Raw genomic sequence first — 24,274 nt, 5'->3', positions numbered from 1 at the left:
ATTTAACATCAGTTTATCAGTGCATCTGAAAGTATATATTCTTTTAGACTATCGGTGATTCCATAGGCTTTCTTTCTTTCACCTGCATGGTTTAAAACAGCAAAAAGTCATGCCATGACGAGAACAGAGTCTCTCTCTTCCTCCACCCAAGCACGATTACATCGTCGATACGTATCGTCGATCTCACGTACCGACAAGATGGCGATTGACAATGGTCATATCGCTGATTCATAGCACTCATCTGGGGTACACTGGCACAGGAAATTCTATTTATTTTTTGTACACTTAATTTTTCAAATACAATGACTGCACCAAGATTTTCTGACTTGATATCGGAAGCAGCTCATTGGATTCGTTAAACAATTATGCAGTAATCCTCATAGCATCTACCCTTTAGACAACCAAATTGTTCTTAGTATTGAACCTCTGTCAGGCGTTGCAAGAGTGCTCCCGATTGATCCAACCTTTGCCTTTTCCGTAAAAAAAAAACAAACAAAAAAAAAAAACACTCCTTCACTGTCTGGCCAAATACTGGCTTGATACTTGATACTTGATGTCGTGAGTATTTACCTCCCATCAGACGTCGGTGAGAGTCTCCCGTCTAGACCACATTACTTTTTCCTTTCAACAGTCGGCGAGGCTTACCCATTCGACGGCGTGAGTATTGAGCTCCCATCGGATGTTGGTAAGAGTCTCACGGCTAGACAACTTTTTTCATCCTTTGGTCAAAAAAGGCTTACCCATACGATGCCGTCAGTATTGAGCTCCCACGGGATGCTGGCATGAGCCCTCCAGGCCACACACCCTTACCTTTTCCTCCTACAGTCAGCGAGGCTTACCCGTCCGATGCCTTGAGTATTGAGCTCCCATTAGACGTCGGCGAGAGCCTCCCGGCTAGACAACCTTACCTTTTCCTTTCTACGGTCGGCAAGGTTTACCCGTTCGGTGCCTTGAGTATTGAGCTTCCATCGGACGTCGGCGAGAGTCTCCCAGCCACATAAACTTTACTTTTCCATGCTACGGTCGGGGAGGCTTACCCATTCGGTGCCTTGAGTATTGACCTCCCATCGGACGTCGGCGAGAGTCTCACGGCCACCTAACTTTTTGTTCCTGTTTGACGGGTGACAGTACTCGCTGTATGATGACAAGAGTCTCCATCTCCCGCCAAACTCTGTCCAAATCTTTTCCCCCCGCCTGGTGAGGCTTACCCGTTCGATGTTCTGAGTCCTGATCTCCCATCGGATGCTGCGAGAGCCCGCGCAGTCGAGTTTTCTTCTTCCCGCTCCCCGGGCGACAAGGCTTACCCATCTGATGCCGTTGAGTATTGTGCTCGTGTCAGATGTCGGCGAGAGTGCTCCCGGTTGGGTTTTCTTTTCTTGCTGCCCACAAACAGGTCTTATCCATCTGATGCCGTGAGTATTGATCTCCCATCAGGTGTTGCAAGAGTCCTCTTTGTCGGCGGCCCAAAGCCTGTTTATCTGCTCAGCTGAGAGGACCTACACGTCCGTCGTCCTGAGTCTTGATCTCCAGTCAGAGGCTTCATGGGTCCTCTCGGTCAGTTATCTGCCCTGGTTGCCCACTGACTAGCAGGGGCTCATCAGCCAGTAGGGCCCGTACGCGAACACTGTGACCTATTCCAGTTGAGGCAACTCGGGCCCTCCTGGTCGGGCTATCCAATCACGTTGCTCCTCCGCTATCGGCCAGTAGGGCTCATCCGTTCCAATGCAGTGAGGTGCTCCGGTTGTGCAGCGGCTCGAGCCCTCCCGACTGGGCGCCCCAAATCACGTAGTCCGATACAAGCAGCGGGTAGGGCCTATCTCTCCAAATAGGTAAAGTTGCTCCCACTGGAGTACATAGGCTCTTCCGACCTGCCAACCAGCTGACTTTCTAAATATCAGCCCCAGCCAGATCTCAACGTAATTGTGGGGGGATCCTTAGTCTGGCGGCTGACCTTTCCATTATTGCTTACTCTAGGGGTACTCTAGGTTTCGGGCCATTCCTGAGCTCGGAGCCCCTTCCCCAGACAGCATGCCAAATATGAATTATAATACTTCAGCTAATTATATGTAAGTGTGAACTCGTGAATTGACCGTGGTCTGCAAATTTAAAAATACCATGGTGTTTTCCCTCACCAGTTCACCTTACAAAAACACCAAATGGTAAAATTATTTAATAAATCACTTTGGTTCACAGCTCATATCGTATTTTTGTTAGTTGGTGGGTGAGTTGTAAACCCGTATAACGTTACTGAAGTGGGTAAGCGTTGTTTGCCAAAAATGTCCATTGCCATAGCTAAGTTAGTTAACTTAGCAAACCTTACACAGCTCATTTCTGGACAATCTAAGTGAAAATCATATGGGGATGATCAGCTGGGTGTTTAAGGGTTTATGTCTAGTGTAGGACTTAACATGAATAAAAAAAAACTGAAAATACTGCAGGTTTAACAAATTTAACGAGGTGGCCATCTGCGTCACATTTAATGCTGGCACAGGCTGTCGACAAAACTCAGTCAAAAGATCAGACACCTCACGATAATTTCAGTGTGGTGTGATCCTTCAGAAGTCAATGATTTATTGCTTAAAAGTACTCTAAAGCCATAGCTTAATGTGAGGTAAAGTAACAGAAGAATATTGAAATTGTTAAATTCAAGTTCACGGAAACTCGTCTTCCCTTCCCAACTGTCAATCATTCTATATAGCTTTCAAACAGCATTTGGAGCTTGCGCGCACTCATTCAAAAGATGCGCTGAGAGCAGCGTTTCAGACAATGCGCTTACACTGAATTGATTCCTATTTCATGAATCCTTAATTCTGAATGACCACATACAAACAAAATCATCTCAGAATAATTGCCTATGCAGTATTCTCCTAAACACAATCAGTTATGTCTTAAGGGAACATTCACAACGTTAAAATCGTACAGTTGTGTTTTTACTTCAAATTTTTTAAATTATATAATCCAAATAACATGTATTTAGTTTCTTTTTTTAAAATAGTAATTCAAAAGGTTTCCTCTGATTTAAAAAAAGAGCACATACAAAGCCTTTGTTTATATGAAGCGATTAACATTAGTTGTATAATTTATTTTATTTAGAATTTGTTTTAAAATTTCAAGTTAATTTTATAATTTAACATTTCAAATTCTAAAAGAAATATGCAACATTTTGTCTGAGAAATAATAAAATGACACATTTTAATTTATAATTCGTCTTTAATGGTGTAATCTGTATTGCAAATTTTATTCTTATCGTGAGTTTATTGAATCGTAACATGCTACTAGTTTTTGCTGATCATGCCGATGTTCAGCCGATGTGGGGTATTTTTTTTAGGCTGGTAAAATTAATTTTGGGCTACTAAAACCTTAAGAATGCCTGCCCGAAAGGCTACCAGGGATTATTACATTTTACGAGCCCTGAGGTGTGTTTACGAAAACGTTGTTAATAACGACATCGTTTGCGACCGTGGGAAACAAGCCCTATCGCTTCTCCATAGAGAGGATTATAATCAATTGAAGTTTGGTCCATTCATTAAACAGATCTATCGTATAGCTTGGACAACTGTGCCAGTTGTTTGGGCTGCTTTTATTATGTGTTTGGTGTGTCTGGATTCATTTTGAAGCTTGGAATACAGCCTGAAACAGCACAGAATCCCATTCATTGTATTCAAATTGAACCTGAGTAATCTAACAAAATACATTACTGATTACTTTTTAAAGCTTATATTTTGTAATCTGTAGTGAAATACATTTTAAAAGTAACCTTCCCAGCCCTGATCATTAATGATGACAAAACATCTCTTTTCTACGTAGGACACATCTCATTTACTACTTAAACTAGATCACTTTTTATGTTTCTCTGTCTGCATGTTTGTAATACTGTAGTCTATTTGAAAAACATATTCTGCACATTTAGAGTCAATGTTGAGACTGAAGCTCTCACCTGATACTGTCAGTGTAACTTTGTCACTCATCTGTGTGTGTGTTGGTGCTTGTGTCTGAGTTCCTCTACAGCTGTACACACCACTATGAGACGAATCCACAGATGGGATTTTATAGTTCTGGTCTCGTCCTATGATATAATCTTGTTTGTAGTCTTTATACCAGCTGTACTGCCAGACTCCTGTCTGCTGTATGTCACATGTGAGAGTGACCGTCTCTCCTCTGAACACATGTATATCAGGATCAACACCAACTACAGGTTTGGGTCTCACTGTGAAACGAGCAAAAAACACACTTCACACGTCTGAAAATATTTCAGATGATCTGTGATACCACAATTATTATTATTTTATTTGACATGTAGTTTAACTGAAAACACATTGTTAATGTATGACAGTATTTATCATGTTTTATAATAAACACATCAAGATTTTTTTCCACAGAAAAAGAGATCACTGACCTATTACTGTAATCTTAACTGTATTACTGAACTCGCTGTAGTAGTTTCCTCGTCTTGCTATGCACCAGTAATTTCCTTCATCAGAGTCTCTCACAGACTTGATCGTTTTAGTTGCATCAGTCGTGGATTCAGGGGTTGAGTCTTTTGTCCAGTGAATTGTCCATCCAGTTAACTGTCCCACATCACAGCTCAGAGTAACTGTGTCTCCAGTGAACACTGAACTCTGGGGTTTTACAGTCAGAGTCGGCTTCGGTTTATCTGTGAGTGTACAGTAATGCAGTCTTGAGTTCCCTTATAGGTGTTATACATTCAGTACATAAAATAATAAATTATTTTTAAAAGTATATTCAAATAGAAAACTATTATTTTAAGTTGTAATATTTCACAAAATTACTGTTTTTTTCTGTATTTTTGATCAAATAAAGGTAGGCTTGATGAGCAGTAGAAACTTCTTTCAAAAACAATAAAAATAGTAATGTTTAGTAATGTTAGTCTTCTGTTTTCACTTCTCATACATTATAAAACATGAAAGCCTCCTTAGGTTGAATTAACTTATTGTCTTTAACTCCAATTGTAATAAGTTGTGGATACTCAAGTGTACAAGTTTTCGAAAATTAAACAAAGTTATACATTATGTTAAGTACTTGTAATTTAACTGTTAATTTAAGTCGTGGCTGTAAATTAATGTTGGGGGAGGGGTGATACAGAGCAAATACCACAAAACACAGAGAAAAGTTGATGCCATTTTGAGTTGGCGAAGCTGCCAACAGGGGTCATTATGCGAGCTTGTGCTGAAGAACAGAAAATATCTGTGGAAGGAGAGTGTCTATTTAATTTTAAATTATAAACGAAGGACGTTAAATTTTAGTTCTTGTGAGCAACAAATTGACTGTGGTCTACAAATTTAACAATACCATGGTGTTTTCCCTCACAAGTTCACCTTACCAGAACACCAAATGGTAAAATTATTTAATAAATCACTTTGGTTCACAGCTCATATTGTATTTTTGTTAGTTGGAGGGTGTGTAGTAAACCTGTATAACGTTACTGAAGCGGGAAAGGGTTGTTTGCCAAAAATGTCCATTGCCATAGCTAAGTTAGTTAACTTAGCCAACCTTACACAGCTCATTTCTGGAACATCTAAGTGAAAATAATATGGTGATGATCAGCTGGGTGTTTAAGGGTTTATGTCTAGTGTAGGACTTAACATAAATAAATAAATAAAAAAACAGAAAATAATGCAGGTTTTTTAACGAATTTAACGAGGTGGCCATCTGCGTCACATTTAATGCTGGCACAGGCTGTCGACAAAACTCAGTCAAAAGATCAGACACCTCACGATAATTTCAGTGTGGTGTGATCCTTCAGAAGTCAATGATTTATTGCTTAAAAGTACTCTAAAGCCATAGCTTAATGTGAGGTAAAGTAACAGAAGAATATTGAAATTGTTAAAGTCAAGTTCACGGAAACTCGTCTTCCCTTCCCAACTGTCAATCATTCTATATAGCTTTCAAACAGCATTTGGAGCTTGCGCGCACTCATTCAAAAGATGCGCTGAGAGCAGCGTTTCAGACAATGCGCTTACACTGAATTGATTCCTATTTCATGAATCCTTAATTCTGAATGACCACATACAAACAAAATCATCTCAGAATAATTGCCTATGCAGTATTCTCCTAAACACAATCAGTTATGTCTTAAGGGAACATTCACAACATTAAAATCGTACAGTTGTGTTTTTACTTCAAATTTTTTAAATTATATAATCCAAATAACATGTATTTAGTTTCTTTTTTTTTAATAGTAATTCAAAAGGTTTCCTCTGATTTAAAAAAAGAGCACATACAAAGCCTTTGTTTATATGAAGCGATTTACATTAGTTGTATAATTTATTTTATTTAGAATTTGTTTTAAAATTTCAAGTTAATTTTATAATTTAACATTTCAAATTCTAAAAGAAATATGCAACATTTTGTCTGAGAAATAATAAAATGACACATTTTAATTTATAATTCGTCTTTAATGGTGTAATCTGTATTGCAAATTTTATTCTCATCGTGAGTTTATTGAATCGTAACATCCCGATATGCTACTAGTTTTTGCTCATCATGCCGATGTTCAGCCGATGTGGGGTATTTTTTTTTAGGCTGGTAAAATTAATTTTGGGCTACTAAAACCTTAAGAATGCCTGCCCGAAAGGCTACCAGGGATTATTACATTTTACGAGCCCTGAGGTGTGTTTACGAAAACGTTGTTAATAACGACATCGTTTGCGACCGTGGGAAACAAGCCCTATCGCTTCTCCATAGAGAGGATTATAATCAATTGAAGTTTGGTCCATTCATTAAACAGATCTATCGTATAGCTTGGACAACTGTGCCAGTTGTTTGGGCTGCTTTTATTATGTGTTTGGTGTGTCTGGATTCATTTTGAAGCTTGGAATACAGCCTGAAACAGCACAGAATCCCATTCATTGTTTTCAAATTGAACCTGAGTAATCTAACAAAATACATTACTGATTACTTTTTAAAGCTTATATTTTGTAATCTGTAGTGAAATACATTTTAAAAGTAACCTTGCCAGCCCTGATCATTAATTACGACAAAACATCTCTTTTCTACGTAGCACACATCTCATTTACTACTTAAACTAGATAACTTTTTATGTCTCTCTGTCTGCATGTTTGTAATACTGTAGTCTATTTGAAAAACATATTCTGCACATTTAGAGTCAATGTTGAGACTGAAGCTCTCACCTGATACTGTCAGTGTAACTCCGTCACTCATCTGTGTGTGTGTTGGTGCTTGTGTCTGAGTTCCTCTACAGCTGTACACACCACTATGAGACGGATCCACAGATGGGATTTTATAGTTCTGGTCTCGTCCTGCGCTGTAATCTTGTTTGTAGTCTTTATACCAGCTGTACTGCCAGACTCCTGTCTGCTGTATGTCACATGTGAGAGTGACCGTCTCTCCTCTGAACACACGTCTATCAGGATCAACACCAACTACAGGTTTGGGTCTCACTGTGAAACGAGCAAAAAACACACTTCACACGTCTGAAAACATTTCAGATGATCTGTGATACCACAATTATTATTATTTTATTTGACATGTAGTTTAACTGACAACACATTGTTAATGTATGACAGTATTTATCATGTTTAATAATAAACACATCAAGTTGTCTTCCATTAAAAAAGTATAGATAGAGATCACTGACCTGTTACTGTAATCTTAACTGTATTACTGAACTCGCTGTAGTAGTTTCCTCGTTGTGCTCTGCACCTGTATTCTCCTTCATCAGAGTCTCTCACAGACTTGATTGTTTTAGTTGCATCAGTCGTGGATTCAGGGGTTGAGTTTGTCCAGTGAATTGTCCATCCAGTTAACTGTCCCACATCACAGCTCAGAGTAACTGTGTCTCCAGTGAACACTGAACTCTGGGGTTTTACAGTCAGAGTCGGCTTCGGTTTATCTGTGAGTGGACAGTAATGCAGTCTTGAGTTCACTTTATTGGTCTCTATATTTATGTATGTCCATAATAGTAAATAAAAAAATAAAAAAATAAATTGCTTTAACCCATTTAAGTTCTAAAACTAATATTCACATTAATATTTACATCACATTATAACTGTGAACATTTTCCATTTTAGATCAAACTAATTATATTTCTTAATATAAAATTCAACTAAACACTGCTCAAATACCTTGTGTAACTCAATTAACTGAAACTATATAAAGTTTGTCAAGACAAACTTTAAGTTGGCTTGAGAAAGCCAAAACAGAAAGTAAAAAATGAAAAAATGAAGTTAGTTTAAGAAGTGTAAACTGTGATGTTACTAACAACACTGGATCAACACTGTTTACACACAAAGCTTATTTACAGAACTGACAACTGCATTCTGAACTGAATTTAGCTACAGTTTGTACTTGGTCTTTGTGTTCATCTTCTTAAAGTTTTTGGGATTTTAGTATGAATATGTTAGCTTTAACGTTATCTAATAGCTAGTGTGCTCCAATACAAAGACAACATTCACATTTACAAGAAAAATAAGCATTCAAAATTTACAGTCTCTCATTTCTGTCAATATGGATCAAAAATGTTAATGACATCACTAAACTTCAGCTGCTCATTAAACTTTCTGTCCAATCAAAAACTCTCTAGAATCTGAAGTGTCCCGCCCCTACACTAGAAATACACTGAAGCTGCGGCTGCAATTGGTCATTTGTTCACAGAAAGTAGTAGTGATGGGAAGTTCGATTCTTTTCCGTGAACCCTTCTTTCGGACTGTTTGATTTCAATAAACTGGTTGAAAAAAAACGGTTCAAGTGGATGGTCGATGAATTGCAGTTTTAGTCACTTCCTTGATGACTTTACGAGAGAAAGCGGGAGGTTGCCATTCGGTGGAAACCAATAGTTCACAAACTGGACCGATCTGAGGTGCAGGGCTCACAAAATCGCTATCCTGAGACCCGGGGCTATTGTGTTTTCCAGTCAGGCTCCAAAATATATCACCACTCTACATCACTATCTTGAATTAGTGTTGTACAATTCATAACGTGATTCGCGTTGTTCACTCGCTTGAAGGGGTGAAACGGATCGAAGTTGATCGTTTGCTCTTGTTTCTAAATCTTGTCGATTCAAACATTTTAAACCCTTCGCACGCATTTCGGAGCTTGCACGCACTCATTCAAAACACCTGCTGAGAGCAGCGTTTCAGACAATGTGCTTACACTGAATTAATTCCTCTTTCGTGTATCCTTGCTTCTGAATGAAGACATACAAACAACATTATCACAGAATAATTGTGTCTGCAAGTATTCTCTGAAATAGTTGGTTATGTCTTAAGTGATCGTATACAGTGGAGAATAGAGGTGGGCAGATCGATACTAATATCGATAATATCGATACCAACGTTGGTATCGGTATTGATCGATACCAACGGGAAAATATCGATACTTAAGTTTCAGTTTCTCTCGTTTTGCCACCTGGCCGTGTTTGTCAAAATGCTGCTGCTGTCACAGAGCAGAGCAAGCTCTAAGAGTGCTGCTCGTGCTCGATACTGCTCTCCGCCCCCTCTCCTGTGTTGTACCGTCACGTGACTCACCACTAGCGCTACCACCAGCAGTCAGGCGCGCGCACCGCTCAGCCGCGCATTTCTAACAGCAGTCAGTCAGAGGCGGAGAGAAAGAAGAGCGTTGTATGGCTGTATTTTCAGGCCGATCTACCCTTTTTGTGTTAGCTGTGAAAGGGATACTAGTTTCTATATTTAAACTTCACCTAGATGTGCACCAGAATTAATTATTTTTTATTATTTTATCAATAACTGATTCTCCAAGAGCAGTGGATATTACAAGGCGCCTATCAGAAATGATTGTGAAGGACCTGCAGCCTCTTTCCATAGTGGAAGATGTCGGCTTCAGGAATTTTGTATAAGGAGAATTTGTTTTACATTGTGAAGTAAAACGTTGTGACTTTAAGAAAACAATCCTGAAAAGAAGTGCACAAGAGGAGAAACATTTTTTTATTAACATGCTACTTGAAAAGAGAATTTGTTTTTACATTTTTTATATTTGTGAAGTAATCATTTTGTAACTTTGTTTATTTAAATAAATCAGAAGTAACCAAAAGTTGTTTCTGAACAAAAGCTTTTGTAGTACTGATTAATAACCCAAAATGCAAATCACAAAAACAAATTAAAAGTCATGAAAATTCATTTAGATTTAGGTTGAAGACGCATCCACCTTAATTATTAAAAAGTATCGATATTGGTATCGGTATCGGCGATACTGGCCCTGTATTTACTTGGTATCGGATCGATACCAAATCTAGCGGTATCGCACACCTCTAGTGGAGAAAGAAATCTCCTGTGCATTATTATATTGGATCTGTGCATTTAGTCTTAAAGGGGCAGCAGCCTTTAAATACCTGCTGTTCCATTAGTGTCACCTGCTGCAGAGAGTGACATTTGTGTCTCATTCACAAAGGTAAAATCGGACCATTCTGTTCCTACTTCAAATTTTTAAAATTTGAAACAGAACAGAATCCCATTCATTGTATTCAAATTGAATTTCTATTGATCTTTTTTTTTTTTTGAGGTGTAAACCATAAAAAACATCAAGTTAATATGTCTCCTTTGTGTTACAAAGCTTAAGTATTTCAAGGTATTCTAAAGTATTTATATTAAGTTACTAAAAATTTGTAATCTAACAAAATACTTTACTGATTACTTTTTAAAGCTTATATTTTGTAATCTGTAGTGAAATACATTTTAAAAGTAACCTTCCCAGCCCTGATCATTAATGATGACAAAACATCTCTTTTCTAAGTAGCACACATCTCATTTACTACTTAAACTAGATCACTTTTTATTTTTCTCTGTCTGCATGTTTGTAATACTGTAGTCTATTTGAAAAACATATTCTGCACATTTAGAGTCAATGTTGAGACTGAAGCTCTCACCTGATACTGTCAGTGTAACTCCGTCACTCATCTGTGTGTGTGTTGGTGCTTGTGTCTGAGTTCCTCTACAGCTGTACACACCACGATGAGACGGATCCACAGATGGGATTTTATAGTTCTGGTCTCGTCCTGCGCTGTAATCTTGTTTGTTGTCTTTATACCAGCTGTACTGCCAGACTCCTGTCTGCTGTATGTCACATGTGAGAGTGACCGTCTCTCCTCTGAACACACGTCTATCAGGATCAACACCAACTACAGGTTTGGGTCTCACTGTGAAACGAGCAAAAAACACACTTCACACGTCTGAAAACATTTCAGATGATCTGTGATACCACAATTATTATTATTTTATTTGACATGTAGTTTAACTGAAAACACATTGTTAATGTATGACAGTATTTATCATGTTTTATAATAAACACCTCTAGTTGTCTTCCATTAAAAAAGTATAGAAAGAGATCATTGACCTGTTACTGTAATCTTAACTGTATTACTGAACTCGCTGTAGTAGTTTCCTCGTCTTGCTATGCACCAGTAATTTCCTTCATCAGAGTCTCTCACAGACTTGATTGTTTTAGTTGCATCAGTCGTGGATTCAGGGTTTGAGTCTTTTCTCCAGTGAATTGTCCATCCAGTTAACTGTCCCACATCACAGCTCAGAGTAACTGTGTCTCCAGTGAACACTGAACTCTGGGGTTTTACAGTCAGAGTCGGCTTCGGTTTATCTGTGAGTGGACAGTAATGCAGTCTTGAGCTCAATTTATTGGTCTCTATATTTATATATGTCCATAATAATAAATCAAAAAATTAAAAATAAATTGCTTTAACCCATTTAAGTTTCAGTTCTAAAACTAATATTCACATTAATATTTACATCACATTATTACTGTGAACATTTTGTAATCATATTAGATCAAACTAATTATATCAATTGTAATTATATAATTATATTCTAATTATATTTCTTAATATAAAATTAAACTAAACACTGCTCAAATACTTTGTGTATCTGGAACTGAATTCATAGAAAGTATATAAAAAAGTTTGTCAAGAAAAACTTTAAGCTGGCTTGAACGCATAAAGTAAAGCCAAAACACAAAGTAAAAAAATCAATAAATAAAAAAATTAATAATAATAATAATAATAATAATATATATATATATATATATATATATATATATATATATATATATATATATATATATATATATATATATATATATATATATATTATTATTATTATTATTATTATTATTATTATTATTATTGTGGCTGCGCCACAGGGGCCTTGTTTGGTTGTCTATTTACAATAAACATTATAGTGCTGTCAAAATGAATGATTAATCCAAGTGATTAATCAAAAACTAAAAATGAAAAATAACTCATAATCCTTATACCTTCTTGATTGACAGCTTCCTGTATTCGGTACATACGTCTGCTATGTACAGTGTGGGGGGGGAGGAGATTGCCGATCGCGTCGTCAATCGCAAATGATTATTTATTAAAATGTCTCGCTACCGAACTACCTACAGTAGCTTAATTTGTGGAGGACGAAGCGAAAGCACCCATTTGGTAATTGAGCCAATGAGAAATAATAACTTTTAAGTAGGTTCCAGTGCCTTTTCGATACTTTTAAAATGGTACCTGCGCCTAAACGGTACCTGAACCGATACTTAAAAAAAATTAACCACAAAAAAAAACTATGGATAATATTATAGAACATTACAAATATTTAAAATAAATCCATAACTTTCACCTTGGATGCTCTCATTTCCCAAGTTGTGCTTCCCTTAATCTAAGGCTAATAAATGTATTTCACAATCTGGGTCATTATTTAATACAAAACCACATGTTTCTACTGTATCTCTGTCACTCACTCTGATATTTAGTTAAGATGAGTGCTGTCTGTCACTGTCTTTAATCAGTTCTGTGAATGACTGTATGCTCATTCTTTATAAAGTAGCAACAATGTAATTTTTAAAATACAGTACTGTGCAAAAGTCTTAGGCTCATTAGTATTTTCACCCCAAAAAAGGGTTTTAAGCCAGTTATTTATATATTTTGCTGTAGTGTGTCAGTAGGAATTAGTTCGCCATTCATTTTAATAATAATCTAATGTGATTTTGAATGCACAAACAGTTTGACAACAGCAAAATGAATGTTTGGAAATGTAAACTGATATTTTATACTGACACACTACAGCAAACTATATAAATAACTGGCCAAACACCATTCTTATAAGTGAAAATACTAACGTGCCTAAGACTTTTGCACAGTAGTGTAAAGTACGTATGATTAAATTAAGTGTATTTAAATAAGTGTAATTAGTATGTGTATGTGTATTAGTATGTGTTCGTTCATATGCTGGGTGCGATTTGTGAAAATCATATTTATGACCTAAGTGCGTTGCATTGTATTGCCTCCCTATGCTCACATACTGCAATTTAATTTAGCCATTCAATTTAATTCTCAATAAAACCGTTTTTATTACTATATTTTAGTGTTTCTGTTGTCAGACAACGGAATGAATATTACAATGACTGAAACGCGGTCCATTAAGACTACATAACCAGCTCTAATCTGCACTAATGAAATCAAATACACATATGATAAAGTCAGTGATTGTGCTGTGACTGATGTCGGCTATACTTGGTTGTAAAATAGAGTTAGAAGCAACAGAATATCTTTTTTTTACTGAAAGTGCTGTTCCTCTCTGCGCTCGCTGAACACAGCAGATACAGAGAGAGAGAGAGGATCGCGCTCGTGCGGCAGAACCAGAGAGTCTCAGAGACTAAATAATGGTTGTCCAAAAGGTTGCTAGATTTGTCTCTAGTCGCTTTTTTGGAGAAAAAAAGGCGCTAAATCTAGCGACAAAGTCGCCAAGTTAGCAACTCCACTGCCCAGCGGGGCGGCTTCAACCGTCTCGCAAGTGTTGATAGGCTAATACTCATGAGATTTAACCAATCAGATAGCGCCGTGGGCGGGACATTGAGCAAGTCTGCAGAGAGCCAGCCAAAGTAGCGCATTTTAAAATAAAATTGACTTTAATCAAACCCACGGATCCGTGATAAGTTTTGTGATCCATTTCGCCAATAGTGTAGTAGCACTGATCACTTTGAGGGGGGGATAAATTTATCCCCACCGGGGATATAAATAATTAGGCAGAGGCAGGGATACATTGACCAGAAAGGGGGAAATCCCAAACATCTCCCCCGGCAAATCGCACCCTGTTCATATGTGTTGAGGGCTAGATTTTCGCTGGAGGAAACAGCTGTGGTGTGATGAGCGAAAAGTTTACAGTAGATGGGAAACCGGCTCCCTCGTGACCTTTTGTAAACTGAATTTATGACAAAGAGTTGCATAGATACGGATATTATAACAATCTATCGATAAACACATACCTTGTGTCCTCAGTTTGTGTTTAAGTGCGCATGCGCGGCTCCGCTCGCGGTCTGCGGGTTGAAGAGCGCGCTGAAAGACGGAGAGGAGACCGGTCTGACGCCGGTCTCATATGAAATTTAAGGGGACTGACGATCGGATATCGTTTCCATACCCAACCCTTCCTTTTTAAGAAATATATTTTTTGATAAACGAACCCAAAACTGTCTATGTCCTGGCTGGACTGTGATGTTATTTGAGTCATGTGCAGGTGCGATAGATCACATACAAACCAATAGGGTGTCGGAATGTTATATGTTTATACTTCTCATCCAACCACAATTCACTTCATCCGGATGCCGCGATTTATCTGGATAGTTGTTTTTTTTTATGATGACAAATGAAAACAAGCCGAAATGAACTAGCAGTAACAAACCTATTTTTAAAATGTATGGAGTAGAAAGTACAGATACTTGCGTGAAAATGTAAGGAGTAGAAGTCGTGGCCTAATGGTTAGATAGTCGGACTCCCAATCGAAAGTTTGTGAGTTCGAGTCCCCGGGCCGGCAGGAATTGTGGGTGGGGAGAGTGCATGTACAGTTCTCTCTCCACCTTCAATACCATGACTTAGGTGCCCTTGAGCGAGGCATTGAACCCCCAACTGCTCCCTGGGCGCCGCAGCATAAATGGCTGCCCACTGCTCAGGGTGTGTGTTCACAGTGTGTGTGTGTGTTCACTGCTCTGTGTGTGTGCACTTTGGATGGGTTAAATGCAGAGCACAAATTCTGAGTATGGGTCACCATACTTGGCTGAATGTCACTTACACTTTTTTTTCACTTTAAAAAGTCGGCTGAAAAATAATTACTCAAGTAAAGTATAGATACCCGAAATTTATACTTGAGTAATGTAACAAAGTATTTGTACTTCGTTACTTGACACCTCTGACAATTCATAACTTGATTCGCGTTGTTCACTCGCTTGAAGGGGTGAAACTAATCGAAGTTGATCGTTTGCACTTGTTTCTAAGTCTTGCCGATTCAAACATTTAAACCATTTGCACGCATTCGGAGCTTGCACGCACTCATTCAAAACACATGCTGAGAGCAGCGTTTTAGACAATGTGCTTACACTGAATTAATTCCTCTTTCGTGTATCCTTGCTTCTGAATGAAGACATACAAATAAAATTATCTCAGAATAATTGTCTCTGCAAGTATTCTCGTAAACACAGACGGTTATGTCTTAAGTGAACGTATACAGTGGAGAAAGAAATTTCCTGTGCATTATTATATTGCATTATATTATTATATTATTATATTACATTATTATATTGGATCTGTGCATTCAGTCTTAAAGGGGCAGCAGCCTTTAAATACCTGCTGTTCCATTAGTGGCACCTGCTGCAGAGAGTGACATTTGTGTCTCATTCACAGAGGTAAAATCGGACTATTCTGTTTTTACCTTAAAAAAATTTCATTATAGAATCCAAGTGAGATGTATTAAGCATCTTTTTTTTAGGTTAATTCAAAAGGTTTCCACTGATTTAAAAAAAGAGCACATACAAAGCCTTTGTTTATAGGAAGATATTTCTATTAGTTGTATGTGTGTGTGTATATATATATGACGAGCTGCATCACTGTGTGTTATGGAGCCTGCAACGTGTCCTGCCAGAAGACTCTGCAATGCATAAGCCCCTTTCACACTGCCATTCCGGCAAATACAGGGGTAAAGTGTTCCTGTAATTGTTCCCTGGTCGCTAGATTTGGCACTTTCACACTGCCAGTGATGACCCGGTATATATGCGTGCTTTCACACACAACCCTTGAAGATCCCGTAACGACACGTGACATCAGCGCGTGACGTGTAATGTACGAGTCGACAAAGCTTGGCACGTTATACTTTAACTGAAGCAAGCAAACGATCTCTGCGTCAGCGCAGAAAGTGAGGAACTAACTGATCTCTGCTTCATTACAGTTTGCACATATGTTTTCGTCACGAATGTTGATCTTCCTTCAAAACAGCCGGTAAAAAAGCCGGTCATCACTTCGATATGGAATTAGATCTGGCTTTTGTTCACACAGCGCTCGTTCCGGATCGATTACCGCAATGTTACTATGTCCCCGACCCGGGTTCGATTCGGTAATCAATTCCGGGACGTGGTTGCTTTCACACAGAAGGCGACCAGGCAATGTTACGGGAATATTGCGGGTCCGACGTGCAGTGTGAAAGGGGCTCTAGTGAGAGCAGCTGAAAAGATCATTGGTGTCTCTATCCCCTTCCTGCAGGATATTTATGGAACCTGTCTCACCCGTAAAGCCCTCTGCATCACAGGTGATCCCACCCACCCGTCACACAGCTTCCCCAGATCCCCCCCCCCCATCACACCCACTAATATATGATGACGTGCACCAGTCACTTTGTGCAGTATTGGTCTGCTCACTACTTCATTCACCATGAAACTGACATCATTCCACTACCTCATCAATCAGTTAAATAAAATAACTGCTCTTGAGCCCTTTGTCAATTTAATCAGACTGAATAAGCTTCTTTTTGCATTAAAAATCTTTTATCTGCACTGTTTGTTCACTTCACTGATTTGCATTCTATCTGCCATGTGCCTTGTTCTGCTTTATTTAACTTGATTTTTAATTTTATTATGTCTTTTTTACGTTCCCTTATTGTATAGTTGTATCTACATTTTATATTTGATCTAGATTTTTAGGCTCTACTGTTAATGTTATCTCTATGCACCGGGGTTCTGAGAGTAATGCAAGTTTGATTATCTGTATGTATTTACTGTACATGTGGAAGAATTGACAATAAAGCATACTTGACTTGATGGTTCGCGAACGAATCGGATATCACTACACTGCTTTGTTTTGAACTCTCTCTCACAACAGACACGGAAGAGAAGACAATGATGAATAAAGACACAGTTTTTGCTATTTTTGGACCAAAATGTATTTTCGATGCATTTTTAACTGACCCTCTGATGTCACATGGACTACTTTGAAAATGTTTTTCTTATCTTTCTGGACATGGACAGTATACTGTGCACACATTTTCAATGGAGGGACTGAGAGCTCTCGGACTAAATATAAAATATCTTAAACTGTGTTCCAAAGATAAACGCAGATCTCACGGGTTTGGAACGACATGAGGGTGAGTTATTAATGAAACAATTTTGATTATTGGGTGAACTAACCCTTTAATATGTTCATTTGTGTTACAAAGCTTAAGTATTTCATAGTATTCTAAAGTATTTAGATTGTTACTAAACCTGAGTAATCTAACAAAATACATACTGATTACTTTTTAAAGCTTGTATTTTGTAATCTGTAGTGAAATACATTTTAAAAGTAACCTTCCCAGTCCTGATCATTAACGTTGACAAAACATAGAGTAGCACACATCTCATTTACTACTTAAACTAGATCACTTTTTATGTTTCTCTGTCTGCATGTTTGTAATACTGTAGTCTATTTGAAAAGCATATTCTGCACATTTAGAGTCAATGTTGAGACTGAAGCTCTCACCTGATACTGTCAGTGTAACTCCGTCACTCATCTGTGTGTGTGTTGGTGCTTGTGTCTGAGTTCCTCTACAGCTGTACACACCACTATGAGACGGATCCACAGATGGGATTTTATAGTTCTGGTCTCGTCCTGCGCTGTAATCTTGTTTGTAGTCTTTATACCAGCTGTACTGCCAGACTCCTGTCTGCTGTATGTCACATGTGAGAGTGACCGTCTCTCCTCTGAACACACGTCTATCAGGATCAACACCAACTACAGGTTTGGGTCTCACTGTGAAACGAGCAAAAAACACACTTCACACGTCTGAAAAACGATCAGATGATCTGTGATACCACAATTATTATTATTTTATTTGACATGTAGTTTAACTGACAACACATTGTTAATGTATGACAGTATTTATCATGTTTTATAATAAACACATCAAGTTGCCTTCCACAGAAAAAATAAGTGAGTGCTGACCTGTTACTGTAATCTTAGCTGTATTACTGAACTCGCTGTAGTAGTTTCCTCGTTGTGCTCTGCACCTGTATTCTCCTTCATCAGAGTCTCTCACAGACTTGATTGTTTTAGTTGCATCAGTCGTGGATTCAGGGGTTGAGTCTTTTGTCCAGTGAATTGTCCATCCAGTTAACTGTCCCACATCACAGCTCAGAGTAACTGTGTCTCCAGTGAACACTGAACTCTGGGGTTTTACAGTCAGAGTCGGCTTCGGTTGATCTGCGAGAGTTCAGTTATGCAGTCTTGAGTTCACTTTATTGAACAGACGACTAACACTGTAAATTGCTTTAACCCATTTAAGTTTAAGTTCTAAAACTAATATTCACATAAATATTTACATCAGATTATTACTGTGAACATTTTATGATCATATTAGATCAAACTAATTATATTAATTATAATTATATAATTATATTCTAATTATATTTCTTGATATAAAATTCAGCTAAACACTGTTCAAATACTTTGTGTATCTGGAACTGAATTAATTGAGACAATATAAAAGTTGGCTTGAGAAAAAAAAAATAGTTTAAGGGTAAACTGTGATGTTACTAACAACACTGGATCAACACTGTTTACACACAAAGCTTATTTACAGAACTGACAACTGCATTCTGAACTGAATTTAGCTACCGTTTGTACTTGGTCTTTGTGTTCATCATCTTAAAGTTTTTGGGATTTTAGTATGAATATGTTAGCCTTAACATTATCTATAAGCGAGTGTGCTCCAACACAAAGACAAAATTCACATTTACAAGAAAAAAAAAAGCATTCAAAACTTACAGTCTCTCATTTCTGTCAATATGGATGTTAATGACATCACTAAACTTCAGCTGCTCATCAAACTTTCTGTCCAATCAAACACTCTCTAGAATTTAAAGTGTCCCGCCCCTACACTGGAAATACACTGAAACTGCTCAAATCAGTAATTTGATCACAGAAAGTAGTATTTTCTGTATGGCGAATGACACGTAGTGCACTATATAGGGGATAGAAAATGATTCAGACAGTGAATATGCTTTCCATTGAGGTAAAATAAGTCTATGATCTATGTTCAAAAATAGATCATCTTTGGCTTGGCAATGCAAGTTCATGATCCGATTCATGAACAGATGATTCTTTTGAGTCAATCTTTTAAAATAATCATTTCTTTTGTTTAACGAAACCAGTGTGGAAACCATAGACTGTATAAAAACATGGACGTAGTGTCTGTGACGTCACCCTTAGACTCCTGAAGAGTATTTTTGAAGCTCAAAGTGTGCAGAGCGGGCCGTCTTCATCTTGGCAGCGCGTCACCGCGTGACTCTCCCGGACAATCGGAAATGGGCAAAAAGGCAGGAGATGGTTGCTGAAGCCACGCCCACCTAGCTTGACAGTGGTGACAGCAGCGGTAATCTTCCTGTCACTCAAGTGACCACACCCTTAATTATGCAGACCTTTAAGGCTTAATATAATTTAAACGGATGAGTTATAAAAAAATTCTTCCCCCTCAAATTTGTCATGAAGGGCAAAATTAGCTATATAGACCAAACTCATTTTTTGCACCAGGCTGTAAACATGTTTTTTTTTCTGCTGTAAAGTTGGGCATTTTAACATGGGGAGTCTATGGGATCGACTCCCTTTTGCAGCCAGCCTCAAGCGGCTGGTCAATGAATTGCAGTTTTAGTCACTTCCTTGTTGGCTTCACGAGAGATAGCGGGAGGTTGCCATTCGGTGGAAACCAATAGTTCACAAACTGGATAGATCTGAGGTGCAGGGCTCACAAAATTCCTATCCCGAGACCCGGGGCTATTGTGTTTTCCTCTCAGGGTCCTAAATATATCACCTCTCTACTTCACCATCTTGAATAGTGTTCATGGCAGTAGCCAGCTATGAGGTCACCGAAATTTTTCATGTTCGAAAATAACATTTGTTCTTTGATTGACTAATTTGCTGCTAAACTCCTCAAATGAATGTCTGCATGTATAATTCAGAATGTTTAGCATCCGTCGTATGAAAATAATCACTGCCAGATGCTGCCGAAGTAAATGAGTCTTCAGAGTGTTGTGAGCGACAGTGCGAGATGCCATCCAGCTATTATAAGTGTTTTTTGACTTGTTTTTCCACTAAATTTAACACTTTAGAAAGTTATTAAAGTAAGCAGTTGCGGTTTAGGGTCAGCGATAACTTTATGTCATATAATTTCCCAAAAAATGTGAATAATTTTGGTTTATTTTATTTATTTATAGGTTTATATTTATTTTAATAGCAACATTTTTTGGCAGTTATCCTAAAAGGCAGGGGCTATTTACTCTAATTGCTTTAACCCATTTAAGTTTAAGTTCTAAAACTAATATTCACATAAATATTTACATCAGATTATTACTGTGAACATTTTATGATCATATTAGATCAAACTAATTATATTAATTATAATTATATAATTATATTCTAATTATATTTCTTGATATAAAATTCAGCTAAACACTGTTCAAATACTTTGTGTATCTGGAACTGAATTAATTGAGACAATATAAAAGTTGGCTTGAGAAAAAAAAAATAGTTTAAGGGTAAACTGTGATGTTACTAACAACACTGGATCAAAACTGTTTTATACACAAAGCTTATTTACAGAACTGACAACTGCATTCTGAACTGAATTTAGCTACCGTTTGTACTTGGTCTTTGTGTTCATCATCTTAAAGTTTTTGGGATTTTAGTATGAATATGTTAGCCTTAACATTATCTATAAGCGAGTGTGCTCCAACACAAAGACAAAATTCACATTTACAAGAAAAAAAAAAAAGCATTCAAAACTTACAGTCTCTCATTTCTGTCAATATGGATGTCAATGACATCACTAAACTTCAGCTGCTCATCAAACTTTCTGTCCAATCAAACACTCTCTAGAATTTAAAGTGTCCCGCCCCTACACTGGAAATACACTGAAACTGCTCAAATCAGTAATTTGATCACAGAAATGCAAATATCTATAGATTCTATTTATATAAAGAAAAGAAAAGAAAGTGAAGTGACATTCAGCCAAGTATGGTGACCCACTCAGAATTTGTGCTCTGCATTTAACCCATCCGAAATGCACACACACAGAGCAGTGAACACACACACACACACACACTGTGAGCACACACCCGGAGCAGTGGGCAGCCATTTATGCTGCGGCGCCCGGGGAGCAGTTTTGGGGTTCAATGCCTTGCTCAAGGGCACCTAAGTCGTGGTATTGAAGGTGGAGAGAGAACTGTACATGCACTCCCCCCACCCACAATTCCGTCCGGCCCGAGACTAGAACCCACAACCCTTCGATTGGGAGTCCAACCCTCTAACCATTAGGCCACGACTTCCCCATATGATGCTCAAACAGCAGGATTTTCTGCTATTTATACTACTTACTGCGAATAGTGGCAATTATCTGCACCTCAGTATTGTAGTACATTATAAAACAGTATGCAATAATAACTTATTGAGTCTAATTTAATGGATGCCACCTTTTTGTGACAAGCCCTCCCTACACCTACCCTTAAGCTTTTGCTTATTTACTTAATTTTCATAAAAAAATAAATAAATAAATAAAAAAAAAAAAAAAATATATATATATATATATATATATATTCTTATGTGATTTGAAATTTGAAAAGGGAGAAACTTTTTTTTTCCAGAAGGCGGATTCGAACCCAGGTCAGTCAACTCAAAAAATATATATATTTCTCTATGTCTCTATATTTATGTATGTGCATTAAAAAAAGACAAAGACCACTAACACTTTAAATTTCTTTAACCAATTTAAGTTAATGTTTTAAAACTAATATTCACAGTTATATTTACATCACATTATAACTGTGAACATTTTCCACTTTAGATCAAACTAATTATATTTCTTGATATAAAATTCAACTAAACACTCCTCAAATACTTTGTGTATCTGGAACTGAGTTAATTGAAACTATATAAAAAAGTTTGTCAAGAAAAACTTTAAGTTGGCTTGAGAAAGCCGTAACAGAAAGTAAAAACAAAAAACAAAAAAAAAGTTTAAGAAGTGTAAACTGTTTTTCTGTACAGTGAATGGCAGGTAGTGCACTATATAGGGGACAGGAAACGATTCAGACAGTGTGAAGATGCTTTCCATTGAGGTAAAAGAAGTCTGGTTTCACGCTGTGTCACATGAACATCCGCAGAACACAGTCTGCTCCCGTCAGACTCTGATTCCACTCAGTCAGAGGATAACAAACATGACTGATATTTTCAGCTGATTTAAGAACATCTTATTTTCATTTGTCAAGTGTCTCCTGCAACAAGGCACTTGTTTCTGTGTGAGTCGTGAAGTGTATGATGGCCAGTTTTCCTCTGTCACTATTTATAAAGTCAGTAAGCGTATGACAGTGTTTTAAATCTGTGTTCAGATTGAAGTGTTTGGTTCAGCACAACACACATCTGTACGAGCCTCACTGTGTCTGTAGTTTATAGTGTGTGAACTGTGAACAGAATACAGTTTCTCCATAGACTGACTACATTTGATCAAATATGTAATGTATAATTATCAACCACCACCATAGAGACCATTTTTTTGGGGGCTTGATCAAACTTACAGTTTTCACAGCTTTAACCTTTCATTGCATTTTATTGTAGTAAAGTGAGTCTATAAGGACAGTGATATTCAACTCACCCTTCACAGTGAGATAAACAGCAGAGCTTGATTGTGATGAGTTTGGTCTCTGATCTCTCTGTCCTCTACACCAGTACTGACCCTGATCAGATGTAATTACTCCTCTGATAGTGAGAGTGTCTCTGTTTACAGTGTAACGACCAGACGTCTGTAACATTACACTGTATGTGTCTTTATACCACTCATATCTCCACTCATATGTCCAGCCATTTCTCCTGTTATATCTCCAGTCATATGTCAGGCAATTTCTCCATCTCCAGCATCTGTAATACTCAATCACACAGGTCAGAGTGACTGTCTCTCCAGTGAATACAGTTCTGTCTGGAGTCACAGTCAGTGAAGATCTGGGGGAATCTGTTGAGAAGGACAAAATCAGCACTTACAGTGAAAATAATTACATTTTGTTTATGTGTTAAAAAGTATTATAGTCAGGTGCGACTTATCAAAATTAATTTGACATGAAACGAGAGAAATGAACCAAGAGAAAACATTACCATCTACAGCCGCGAGAGGGCGCTCTATGCTGCTCAGTGCTCCTGTAGTCTACACTGAAGACATAGAGCGCCCTCTCGCGGCTGTATATGGTAATGTTTTCTCTTGGTGCTTGGTTCTAAATAAATGCGACTTATAGTCTAGTGCGACTCATATATATTTTTTTCCTCGTCATGATGTATTTTTGGACTGATGCGACTTATACTCAGGTGCGACCGAAAAATAAGGTAGTTAAATTATTTTGTCGTCTTTCATCACACTCGTTGTGTTGTGTTTTTGTGGTCAGAGTGTTTTCTGGATGCTCTGGCTCCGTCTCGTCCTCAGACAAACACCTCCGACTCGTCATAGAAAGCAGCTGAAGCTCCTGCTGAAGCTCCAATGAAGCTCCTGCTGAAGGAGAGCTGAAGACCTCCAACTACAACCTCATATGAGGAGCAACCGAATCTCAATCAACTTCAGCAGACGATCTGAAGACTTTCACATCATTATCTGTACGTCACTTCATTCTCTCTGACTTCAGGACAAAACTCATCTGCACTGAACTCTATCGCTCAAGTCTGTTTCTATTCTCATGATAGTCATGAATATCAGCTGTAACCATAGTGACAGTAAACTACAGTAAATATGAGTTCAGTGTTCAAACTATACCGTGACCTTTGGGGGAGCCCACTTTTTATACAAGGCACTATTATACATTATCAACACGAGTGCCTCCAAAAAGGACTTACAATGACTTACAAAGATACATAACAGCTACAACTGTATGCACTATTATACTTTATCGACACAAATTGATAGGTCAAACAGCAAACAAACAGCCACCCACAAAATGTCTATAAATAGACTGTCTT

General features: G+C 37.7%; 1 protein-coding gene across 1 annotated transcript in view; it reads right to left on the bottom strand.

Annotated features, from left to right (window-relative positions):
- The window catches only part of LOC127961829 (immunoglobulin superfamily member 1), a 39,054-nt gene that overhangs the window by 5,448 nt on the left and 9,332 nt on the right, over positions 1 to 24,274 (bottom strand). Inside the window, exons 2-6 of the mRNA XM_052561101.1 lie at positions 23,682 to 23,838; positions 18,236 to 18,493; positions 17,774 to 18,043; positions 11,329 to 11,586; positions 7,152 to 7,421 (exon numbers count right to left, since the gene is read on the bottom strand). Coding sequence (XP_052417061.1) covers positions 7,152 to 7,421; positions 11,329 to 11,586; positions 17,774 to 18,043; positions 18,236 to 18,493; positions 23,682 to 23,838 — 1,213 coding nt within the window. The remainder of the gene's footprint in view (positions 1 to 7,151; positions 7,422 to 11,328; positions 11,587 to 17,773; positions 18,044 to 18,235; positions 18,494 to 23,681; positions 23,839 to 24,274) is intronic.

Source organism: Carassius gibelio, chromosome B7 (genome assembly GCF_023724105.1).
Source record: "Carassius gibelio isolate Cgi1373 ecotype wild population from Czech Republic chromosome B7, carGib1.2-hapl.c, whole genome shotgun sequence".
Taxonomy (NCBI): domain Eukaryota; kingdom Metazoa; phylum Chordata; class Actinopteri; order Cypriniformes; family Cyprinidae; genus Carassius; species Carassius gibelio.
This window is presented reverse-complemented; position numbering and strand designations above follow the sequence as displayed.